Here is a 12,058-nt window from a genome sequence, read left to right as displayed (position 1 = left end):
GAAGCCATCAGCAGGTTCAAAATGCACAAAAATGTTAAAAGGAAGTTAAAAAAATACTAAAAATAAAGTAAAAATACTTGCAAGACTAATGGCGTACCCATAAGTGTCAGCACACACGTCCATGCTGTAACACTGCTTAGAAGAGTCAAAAACATGACTATAGGCTCCTACTGTTGTTGCTTGTTAAATGACTTAACTTTTGTGCACCTGTTTCGTATTTGAAGGTTTGTCTATTGATGAAAAAGAAAAAAGATTAATGGTGGCAGAGGTGAACCTAAGAGCAAAGTTCCAGGTTGGACTTTCAATTGCGTCACTTGTTGCATCGTCTTCTCCTGCAAGGCCTAAAAAGCCCCTGGCTGGAGAGTAACATGTTAGTCCAAATTAGTCTGGTGTTTCTGCATTCTCCGGCTGTGGTTCTCTCTGGACTCCGTTTGCCTCTTTAGCCTCGGGCTCGCTTCGTTCCATCTCTGCCTCTGGGTTCCGTTTCATCTCCACCTCTGAGGCGGTCAGATGCGCCTGGCTCTCTACATTTATTTGCTTCTTCTCTCTGTCCATTCCTGGCTTCTCCTTCTCCAGCATGTGGTAGTTGTAGATGTTCATGACGAAGAGGAAGAGCCCGCCGCTCAAGATCACTGAGCCACACATGAAGAAAAGGTACTTGTAGTCCCCAAAGATGTCCACCAGTAATCCTGTATGGAGAAGGACAGAGGTGATAAGAATATTTCAGCCAACAAGTGTCAGTGTTACCCATTTTATGCCTCAATATGTCTAAACAAAGAACACTTCGAATAGTTGTACACCATGGGCAACATAACACAAATACGTCACTGAATAGCATCTTCATCCGGCCACTTTTCAAGTTTGAAGGTGAAGAACAAGACCAAACTCCGATTTGGCTTCTGTGTGTGTGTGTGTGTGTGTGTGTGTGTGTGTGTGTGTGTGTGTGTGTGTGTGTGTGTGTGTGTGTGTGTGTGTGTGTGCCAATTTGAGGAGAGCCATGTCGGATATGACAGAGGGCCATTACACCCTCACTGGCTCTCCCCGCGTCTCCGGAGGAAGGCAATTTGGACGGCCGCTACCGAGACGAATCAGAAGAGAAGCCCATTCTCAGAGCCATAAATATCGAGCAGAAAAGTGACAAATGTAGTTTAGATCAGGTTTAGGCTGGAGTCTTAACCAAACCCCGACCCCCCATCCTCGAGACGTTGGTCCATGGGTGAGTGGCGCTATCAGGACAGTATGTCTATATGTCCATTCACGAGGTGAAGACACCTCATTAATGCCATTTAAGATCGTATATCTGAATCATTGTAAAGGAGTACTTTCCTTTATTGTCTTTAACGTTACGCAAAATGATCTAACAAGGTGTAACTCATTCAGTAGAAGGAAGCTATACATTTCAATCAGTATCAGCAGCATTCGATAATTAAAAATACCTTATATTTACAAATGATTTAACAATTTCATCATCACATTATCACCAAACTCTGGAGTGTTTCTGACAACAAGTTCTTTGTTTCCCCCCAAAATGTCTATGACCAGCTAGCTCAATCCCATCTCAGCTTTAACAGCACCTTTATATCATAGCAAGTTATAGTATTTTCATCAAGACCTAATAAATTAAAAGTTATTTTCCTTGGTAGGTCTCCTAAATTAGGCTAAATACCGTCTTCACAACAACAATGATACAGTTTTGTGTCAGCACTGTGCAGAGCTACACTAGGAGGGGTCACTTTGTTTTTGAACGTGTATCCTCTGATTGATAGCACTCGTCTGGCACGTGTACGACAATGACCATCGCCCTCATTAAGGCAGCCCTTGATTGGCTGAGCGGTAATTAAGTCCATCTGGCATGGTCACCTCTTTCTCTTTTTAATGTATTCACAGCTTAATTATGGCCCAGGTACAGGACTTCAATGAGAGTTTGAACTGAGCGTCATTAAACACCGAAAGCGAGAGGCTAATTACACCCACTTACCTCACTTCCTCCTAATTGGATTGACCCGGAGGTTTTGGGGGTGCAGTAACAAGCAGAATAGTTAGGGGAGGAATAACGATTGTGCCCTCTGGAGGAGAGCGTTAGACGTGCAGGGAGGCGCTTATTTACCCTATTAAATTGGACTGGGGGGCCTTTACATTTTCACCTCATTAAAACTCAGGTTGGAAAGGAGCAGTGGCCCAATGTGTAGAGCTGAGGAAGTCATGTGCAGCTACAGTGCGGCACGTCCTCAGTGTACTCAGAAAACTGAAAAGGCCTCGGTTGAAAAGTTGACACATTGATTGATGAACAAGCTGAGCGGAGAGTGAGAGCTCAAGACATTTTGATAGCTTGTTTATTCTGTGTCCAACTGTTTTTAAACCTCATAACTTACTCTATACTCGCATTAAGGGTGAGAAAGACACTTTTGTTCTTCTGAATCTGCTTAACACACATGCTTCAAATACTGCATGTGGTTAATGTAATTGCTAGCAAAATGGGAAGACAATGTTGGAAACTTTAGGATTTTTTTGGTTTGTTTTCTTGCTTTATTCTTATACATGATGATCCATAATAAAACAAACCATGTTGAATTAATAATCCTAAGCTTTTTATTGGAATTAATAAATCCCAAACTGATTAACTAAAGGACAGAAGGGTTATTTTTGTCCAACATCACTTCAAAGTCTGCAACTGGGAAAAATGCCTGGTTTCTATCAAAATTGTTATTAATACTTTTCTATTATTCAATTTATCATTGCAATAATTACCCTTTTCTTATAAATACAACTGTAATTGCCCAACGGCCACATTTAATGTAAAAAACCATTCATCTATCAGGCTTTAAACAGATCCCAAAAAGCCTCACTTTGCTGGTAACTTAAGAGATGCAATGACACCGTGTGTGCTACTTCTACTTTTTGTTATTACAAAACATGAACTGCATCTAAGGCAATAACATCTTTTCTGTGAGATTATTTCCCAACAGAGTAGCGACATCAACACATTTGAATGCAAGAAGAAATGTTTTTCTTCGTTTAAATGAAAGATAAAAGATTTTGATCCATTTTTGACAAATTGTCAAAAAAACAATTTTCTCTGAAACTCCTTTTTCAGAACCAGTTACTGTCATTATGTGCCATGAAGGGTGTTTTAGAGTGATGGTTTCAGAAGTACACTAATCTTGAAAATGGCAATGAAGCAGAGATGGTAAACAATATCCCTCTGATTACACAGTTATTGACACCATGAAGGGAGCTTCCGACACTTCAATCTAAAGCCCGATGAGAGACAAAGGAACACTGCAGATATCAGTCAGCACATGAAAATGACTTTTTCTTCTTTGTTGCAGGCTGGTAAGCAAAAAGAGTTTAGCTTATAGGGTGATGCTGAGCAAAACAAATAAGGTAAGGAGTTTCTCTTTTATCAGTATTATAATATATATAAATTATCCATTGAAAACTAAAGGTTCCATCTTGTGGCAGCCAATGAGCTTCCGAGGTAAAGTAACACAAAATATTCTCATAAAAAGCTTATTTTGAAAAGGAGCACATGGCATTTTTCAAAATGTCTCACCTCAAATATGTGAGCAGCAAGAACATAGGTCTTATTGTTGGACTTACTGACGGTAGTTTTGAATCTCCTATATGTCAATCATTGATGATCTTGCTCTATTTTAGAGTAATGGCATTCCAGCTGGAAATGGTGCTCTAATATAACACAATGGACAACCAGTGACTGAGATAGGGATGGGAGAAGAGACAACATTTACCTTGCTGTTACTCAGCGTACTGCATTATTTACAAAGGAGCCTGCACCAACTTGGCTATTTATTCCTCCAGTAACAGTGGAGTTTTGTTGTATGTTTGTGTACACAGTTTGTGAACATTATTCTCTTCCCTTGACGTATTGGATGCAGAACGAATCAGTGTAAGGCTATCCAAAGTGAGTTTAAAGTAAGTACTAAGTAATCCAGACAAACATAGACAAGAGGTCTGGTTTTTTCAGTGAGTCTGTACAATTCAGTCATGTCTATAAATGGATAGTGTAGGTTGAGCGTGAACTGTTACCTGCAGTAGGCGGTCCCAGTAGCATGGGGAAGCACTCTATGATGGTGACGAGTCCAACAGCACTGGGGAAGCGTTCGTTCCCCATCAGGTCCATCAAACATTCGAATATCAGGGCGAAAACCATGCCGAATCCCACGCCAAAAAACACAGCGTAGGTCACCAGGAAGGTGTAGCTTTCAAACAGTGGGCACAGCAAGTGGACAGTGCCGGTGAAAACCATGGCAAAGCTGAAGAAGAACTGGATCCTGGGCCTGACCCACTTGCTGCTGGCTATCAGGCCGGTGGCAGGCCGAACAAACATGTCCACAAAGCCCATGATAGTGAGCAGATAGGCTGCTGAGAATTCCTCTACGCCTTGTCGTATAGCATAGGCTGACAGGAACACAATGGGTGCATAGGCACCAAAGATGAACATTATGCTCCCAATGAGGTAAATGACAAAGCCTCTATCTTTGAAGAAGGTCAAATCCAAGAAGCTCTTGGCATTCTTCATACAGCCTTCTTTTAGCTTGGTGTGGGAGTCATTTGGCTGTTCCTTCAGCTTCTTCTGGGGTTCACAGTTGGATGTCTTACAAGGCGCAATGACAGGCCTCATCAGAGCCCCAGCGACACAACAATTGAGCATCAGACCCCCGAGGATAAGGAGACTTCCTCTCCAGCCATAAATTTGCAGTAAATATTGGTTAACAGGGGCCAGGAGACACAGAAACACGGGACTCCCGGCCATGGCTAGTCCGTTAGCTAACGGCCGCTTGACCAGGAAATACTTGCTGATGATGGTGAGAGATGCATTGAGGTTTAAGGAGAGTCCACAACCTGTGAGGAGACAGATTGAAAAGTCACATTAAAAAAGTACGAACATCCTCCTGAACCTAAACTCCAAAGGGTACTCGCTAAATTAAATCAAGACTGATTCTGCCTGGTGCTCATTAAGGTTCCATCTCACTTCACTTTGGCTGGATAAAATCTCATTACAGAGAGCTGGAATTATTGCAGAAATAATTTCTCCATTTAAAGTAGAAATAAATTAGAGAGCCTGGGTAATATATTCCCTCGCTTGCCTTTTTACCCAAAAATTCAATTTAATAGCACCTTATTTAGCATGAACATGAAGAGCTACAGGTAGATTGTTAAGGGTGATATATTCTCTCTCTCTAATGGCAATATAATCATCTTCTCTGGGCTCATGATGAAACACAAGGTAAAAAGGGTTTAGTTTTCCTGTGAATTTATCAAAGTGTGTCCAAACAGATCATTTATAAAAACTAAAATGTATATAGTAGAGGTGTGTTACAGGAATAGCTTTCTAATATAAAAATAAATCACAATTTTACCATACCTTATCAGAACATTATACAAAACCCTAACTTTACAACAGCTCACCTTGTATCAGTCAAAACATACAAAGTTAGTCCAAACACTGGAGAAGATACTCATCATGTTTAATAAACACGGTGAGGAGGGCAGTTGAAAACAAATGAAATTAAGGAAGATTAAGTGAAATGTAATGTTTGAGTAAAATGTCTGAAACTTTATACATAAAATGTTTTCAAAACTGATTCACAAAAAAGTAGATTGAAAAATGTGTTAAATTCTGACTTCTAGGATTTAATTTACTCTTGTTAAAATGAATACTCCAACCTGTCCCACCTTATCTCGTTGTGTTTACTGGTGGGACAGATTATCATCACATGGTTTAAAGTCCATCAGCCAACCAGAGCCCCTCGAGCTGCCTCTATTCAACGGTCAACTGTTTCTATTTCAGTCTGTTATTCTTACAATCCTCTCCACTGCTATCTTAACTAGGCAGCTACACTAACCAGCCAATACGACTCCCCACTTCCCACTAGTTCTTCAAATGCAAAAGGTGCAGAGCGGAAACAAATCTGGGGCAGGAGCTGTATGAATATCTTACTGAAATCTTTGTGTTTTACACAAGATTCAGTAAGTGCTTATATATTCGAGTATGCACGTGTGTAAGCTTATGTCGGCACGTCTGCTAGGTGTGCCCGGGCACAGGGGAGCAGAGCCGGGCACACACATGCCCTCAGGCCCCGCACATGGCCCAGGCCCTTGCTGGGCCTATTAATCCTTCACAGCAGTCCTTGGCAGGGTAATGAGGCTCGCAGGGTGGCAGGGAGACCCCATGTGACGGCCGTGATGGGAGCCTACGGGAGAGTACAGAGGGCCACGGAAGACCATGCTCTCTGGGATCAGGGATGCTTCTGTCTTAATTACCGTCCTGGTCCCCTCGGTGCTCTTACATCACCTCAGGAGCCAGAGTCGATGCCCTGGGCCCCGACCCATCAGCAGGGCAGCCCAGTCAGGGGAAGCAGGTCTGGCAAACCAGAGAGTCTGGAAGGTTATGAAAGACTTTCTCTAACCTAGAAGGAGCTTTACCGAGGCTAATGGGAATGGTAAACGGAGAGGTAACACTTCTGGGATCCATATTGGGGTGTCTGTGGCTCAGCAGGCAGATGGTTGTTCTATAATTTTTTTAGGACACAGGATGTTGTAACAGATCAAAAATAAATCCAAGCACTTTACCTCCAATGACGCCAATGCAAAGGTAGAGATAAACCATGGAGTTCCCAAAAGAAGCGGTTACCATAGATACCCCACACATCAGTCCACCCGCTATGACTATTGGCCGACTTCCAAAGCGTGTCACCAACATGCTGCTCACCGGTCCTGCAAAGAGGAAGAAGACAAGGAGAAAGACAGAGAAAGAGATTCAATTATGTTACATCTATAAAGTCAGCAGTTAGTTAGTAATTAACTCAAGTACTGCTTTTGATCAAGGGTTTACACTGCAGTTCTCCTTCTAGGACCAAAGCAAGGTCAGAATGACATCATAGAGGATAACGGAACACAACCACACTTTGGGGACACAACTCGGCGACTCATTAATATCTCCATATATGATGTAAAATGCTACACTCTGTGATCCATCAGCAATTAAACAGCTTTTTATATGCTGTCAGTCTTCCCTGCATTCATAACCTTGCCTGAAAGAGTGACATTGCAGCACCAGTCTTTCTGCAGCGGGTCATAATGAAACCTTCTTTCTTCTCCTTGCAATAAAAACCAATCATTTCAATATATATTTATTTCACGAGATCTATATGGAAAAATGGGCAAATAATCAATCAAACTACTAAATTGGCTGCCATGATTATTGAAAACTTAACATGCAGAGGCTTTTCAATGCAGAGGTGGGGGGGTTGCTTCTGTGTGGAGGGTGATTATTGAAAACAGCCCGGTAAGCCGTAAGAGGATTACATGTTTAGAAGACACCTACTGTCTTCAGGAACATGTTCACCATGGCTTATGATTGATGTCTCACTGCGTATAGAAACAGTTTTATGTAAATCTATGTAATCTCATACTAAACATGTGTGCTCTGAATTCATTTAGAGTGGAAATATTAGTTTATCGTCATTAAACGCAGCTTTGAATGTCAACAACAGAACACAACAGCTGAAATGCATTTCCTCCTTCTCTTTTCCCTCAGTTCATTGAACATCTTGAGGCTGCTGCAGTAGTACTGTAGCATGTCAGCCTTGAAAATAAGGATTTCATTCATTATAAATCAATATGCTCATTGTTTTATGAATAGTTTGCTCTTTAAAAAGTTTAAAGAAATGTGAAATATCCAGAAGTATTACAGTCAAGGTTTCCTACAGTCTGAAAGTCCAAAAGATATTCAGTTCAATTTACCGTAGTTTAGAGAAACACATTACTCACAATTTACAGACTGGAACCAGAAAATAAGTGGCTTTCCCCGACAAACATCTTACTGTAAATACATTTTAAAATAATTGTAGTTATCTTTTTCTAAACTAATAATTGAATCGACTTCAAATGAACAGCATTGGGAGGTTTCTGCATGAAATCTATATCTAACAAGCTGCTATCTTGCTGGGATACCTCAAGCCAAATGTACTGAAACAACTGAGATCTGAGGTTGTTGTTTTTTTTTTTTAAAGGTATTTGTATGTACTGATGTCATTTACTGTAAACCAAAACAATCTTCTTTATGCACCTTCATGCATAAACACAGAGGGGCAGATTAGTCACAGCTGAGTCCAAATTATCTTTCCTTGTACCACTTCTTGCTGAATTGTCCTCAATCTGTACCTGCTGTACCACTTTAACTGCACTACATGCAATAAAAATATCCATCCTGCTGTTTATACAGTTAACCAGCAGCCCTTGGGGTCAAAGATAGATCATCTATCCCACTGTAGCTGTGTCACAATAGGGCATCTCCTGCATTGCCACCATTTCTACTTCCATTATAACTTTATCATTCGGACTTCTTGAGTCAGAGGTTCTCAGAGAAGGCTGTCATGTTTCTCCCATGGGACCCTGGTGTCAGACCCTAGCGTGCTGAACCTACCTCTGATATATTCCCCCTGTCTCTCTCCTCCACTGGGTGACATTGCTGAAGCCTTGCCAAGGACAATATGATAAAGCCCTGTGCCTGAGCCACAGTGGAGAGGAATATTTCAACAGTTAGGCCTCTCTGAGCTCAGTGCAGGTGAGTCACAGACCCAGTGTGTCCTGTAACCTTGAAAGCAGCTAGTAATTCAAGGGAATCTTCCACAAGATCTTTTATTATTTTAATTGTATGTAATCTAATGAGTTTTCCCAGTAACAAATACCAAAGACGATAAAAAGATGAATTTATAAAGCTGAGGTTGTGTTAAACCAAGTATAAAAACACAGCATCCCATTAGGAATGTCATTTACCAAGAATTAACATTTGTGCTTTTATAAATACAGTCTGTGGTTTGTACATATTTAATTTGCCAATGCATCACCAAGCCTGCAATCACACTGTGTGTTGCCACCCCCATATTGCAAACGCAGCAGAGTGTTGTTGGCTGAATTTTGTCGTTTGTCTAAACCAGGGGTGTCCGAACTACGGCCCGGGGGCCAAATGCAGCCCTCAGGCCATTTTGAATCGGCACCACTGCAAATTCTAAAAGTATAATGGAATATGGCCCACAAGTTAAACATTTGCTTGTCTTATATTGTACTTCTCAAATATGTATGTTCAAATATATGAATGAGCCAATTTTCAAATAAATTCAGTCATTTAGAATGTAAAACATTTTCTAACAAATCTTAGTTGATGAAAAAAAAAGCCCAATAACTTATTTCTATAACAAGCTTGAAATTTAACCTTCATATTTACTCTTATTATAAGCAATCTGAGGCTTCTGTTTTAAGGAATGAGCTGCCAACAAAATTAATGAAACCCTAAAGAGAGATGAACCATTTTCAAGTATCGCGCATTATTCACCTACATTTGATTTGTTTGCTAACTTAACTTATGAGGCAATATGCACCTCTATAAGCAGCCCAGCTCTTCGTATATATTTTTCTGTATGTGACCCTTGGGGAAAAAAGTTTGGACACCCCTGGTCTAAAGGGATCACAAGATCTGATCGCAAGATTATTGACTGGATTGGAAAGAAAACAAACAATTCTCCACAAAACCGAACGTTTAGTCTAACAGTAGTTGGACAAATTGAACAGCCAATAATGATGTTAGTTAAGAAAGAGAACATTTTTAATGCATCAAACCATGTTGTCATCAAAGAAAACTGTTTCTTATTAAGTCTTAAAAGTTGAAGACTTCTCATAAATGACTCAATATAACCAGTGGCAGATTTGAGTCAGGTGAGCCACACATGCTAACATCATTCTTCTTATTAGGCAGCCTAACACTATTTGAGTGGGTGCAGTTAGTCATGTGAAGACAATTTATACATTATCTATCTGGTCCAAATTACTATACAGCACAACTGTTGTTCTACTTCAAGACAGGACTGACAAATACCAAAATGATTTGCTGTAAAACTGGTATTTACTCTGGGGACGCCTGCAGTCGGCTTGCCCTTAGCATTACTCGTTGTGGTGTGTTCAAGTGCAACTTTGAAGAGATGTGAGGCAATTTAAAGAGTGTTTGATAAGCAGCAGACCATTATCAGAGGTATATGTTGGAGGTGAACTCAGTGTGTAAGAGCAATCAGAGCACACAATACAATAAAAACAGACCTAGGCAGAAACAAAAAAAGAACCTCAGAATTTAAACCCGCAGGACAAAGATGTTCTCAACTCATGTTAAGAGTATTGATTTAGAGGTGTTGGCTACAGAAACAATGATGGCTTGAAGGTACATGAGCTTTTATCAAGTTCAAAACCTCTCAGAAGCAACTCTGGGTTTGAAGTTGTATTGTTTAAGGTACCCAGGTGTAGCGTATCTGGTGATATAGGGTTATCCCAGGTGCTCATAACAGTGTGTGAGCTCAAAAACTATTTTGAAAAAGCAGTACAACTATATACAGGATAGTATATATTGATAGATATAAAGACATGTTTCAGGTAAAAGTAACATCAGTTTGTCCATCAGAGAGAACTGTTATCAATTTTAAAATGTCCTACTGAGTTAATATCGTGGTCACACATTATTTAAACACATTTTAGATATGTTAATATGAACTGTATGTATGCATTATGTTTGGAGACAGAAATGTTGTTGTATAAATGAAGATACTGCCCTGAGTCATTAAAAGACAGGTAGTGTGCATGGTACCTCACCAAAACGCATTATGTGTGTACTGTTGAGTTGTAAGAAACAAGTCTGACAGAATAAACTCACCGCCTGCATACATGGCAGCTAGCATAATGGAGGAAATCCATGCTATTTCACTGGAACTGGCCCCTAGATTCTCCTGTATCTCTTTGTAGAAAATGGACAGCGCTTTCGGAGTGGAGTATGCAAATCCTATGGAAATGTGAGCCCCGACTACAACCATCCAGCCCCAACCACCATCCAGGGGTTTGCGGCACAGCTCATCTGCTGGAGCAGGGGACATGTTCCTGTTGATGGAGAGGAAAACAAACATGGAGTTGTTATTATTAAAGAAACTAAATATAGGCCTCACCCTTAGAAAAAAAAAGCTGATGAATGTTTATTTTTAAAGTAATATTTCAATGACTGCAAACACTGTGTTGACAAATTTCAAAATAAAAGACCGGCTCGAGGGCAAATAAACAGCAAGCACGTGACGGTGTGTATGAATGAAGCTCACAACGTTGACACAAGTTATAAACAATGGAAGAAAACTAAGTACATGTATGTGACTGTGAAACGTTTGATACGTAGATGTGATAAACGCCGGTCATTCCTATGATCATTTACTCACTGCTCCTTTAAATTATAACGTGTGGTTAATTTGCCTCTTAATGGCGAATAAAGAGCTACCATGTGACAGTGTGCAAGATAATGAGCATCACAACGTTGACGAAAGTGTAAATACATATTTTAAATGCAGTTTAAACAAAAGTTTTCCATCGTGTGTGTTGAGTGGTGAGACAGGCATATAACATCCTAAGTAAATATCTCCAAGTTCAGATATTGACTAAAACCACAAGTTAATAAAAAAAGTATTCCAGCAAAGAGACGCTAACCTTACCGCGTTGTCCTCCTAAAACTGTGTCAATAAGTTGTTAAGGCTTACTAAAAGTTTTGAATGAAAGAAAGGCTCGTCTTGTCGCACAGGAGGAAACTCCACACGTGGACAAAGACCGAAATCAGCAACAACACGTCACTGCTGCTTCAAACTTGTGACTTATAAAGAACTACACGGATACACACTATATTGTTTAAAACAAATCGGTTACCTTTCAATGAGCGTCTTCGCAGGTCTTTTTCAAACTCTTTGTTTTATACATCCATGGTTTCAACCGCCTGCCTTATTTGGAGTCTGGTCACGTGTCTCACGGATGGCCCGGGGGCTTCCCTCGCAGTTTTGACTAGATTCCGGTTCACTGGTAGCTGTGCCCGCTTTGCATGTATTCCAGCCTAAAGGTCAAACCGCTGTGCCTGACCTTGTTACAGCATCTTGATCTGTGTCGTTATCAGTGTGATGACTCATAATGCATCTCTAGCTGTGACGTGGGTTAGACAAACACAACAGTGTGGAAAGAAGAAAAT

The 12,058-nt window shown here is 40.5% G+C and overlaps 1 protein-coding gene across 4 annotated transcripts; it reads right to left on the bottom strand.

Moving 5' to 3' along the window:
• Positions 1-255: 255 nt before the first annotated feature.
• On the bottom strand, positions 256-11,932 carry LOC134882269 (monocarboxylate transporter 2-like). Of its 4 annotated transcripts, none has more exons than XM_063909890.1 (5): positions 11,746-11,932; positions 10,721-10,941; positions 6,595-6,738; positions 4,048-4,863; positions 256-689 (listed from the first exon to the last, which is right to left on the bottom strand). In XM_063909890.1, exons 2-5 carry the CDS (start codon positions 10,935-10,937, stop codon positions 382-384), a joined length of 1,485 nt encoding a protein of 494 aa, XP_063765960.1. In that variant the 5' UTR covers positions 10,938-10,941; positions 11,746-11,932; the 3' UTR covers positions 256-381. The 4 variants fall into 4 exon arrangements, with proteins under 4 accessions (XP_063765960.1, XP_063765963.1, XP_063765962.1 ...); XM_063909893.1 differs by having other exon boundaries at positions 6,656-6,738; positions 11,746-11,766; XM_063909892.1 differs by lacking the exon at positions 11,746-11,932 and adding an exon at positions 11,538-11,658.
• Positions 11,933-12,058: the final 126 nt, after the last annotated feature.

This window comes from Eleginops maclovinus, chromosome 20 (genome assembly GCF_036324505.1).
Source record: "Eleginops maclovinus isolate JMC-PN-2008 ecotype Puerto Natales chromosome 20, JC_Emac_rtc_rv5, whole genome shotgun sequence".
Classification (NCBI taxonomy): Eukaryota; Metazoa; Chordata; class Actinopteri; order Perciformes; family Eleginopidae; genus Eleginops; species Eleginops maclovinus.
This window is presented reverse-complemented; position numbering and strand designations above follow the sequence as displayed.

Bases quoted from the DNA above. Each gene is read 5' to 3' on its own strand.
- LOC134882269 (XM_063909890.1), bottom strand. From the start codon at position 10,937: ATGTCCCCTGCTCCAGCAGATGAGCTGTGCCGCAAACCCCTGGATGGT. The intron at 6,739-10,720 runs GTGAGTTTATTC...TCCTCTTTGCAG, and splicing joins AGCTGCCATGTATGCAGGCG to GACCGGTGAGCAGCATGTTG. The intron at 690-4,047 runs GTAACAGTTCAC...TTCTCCATACAG, and splicing joins ACTGGGACCGCCTACTGCAG to GATTACTGGTGGACATCTTT.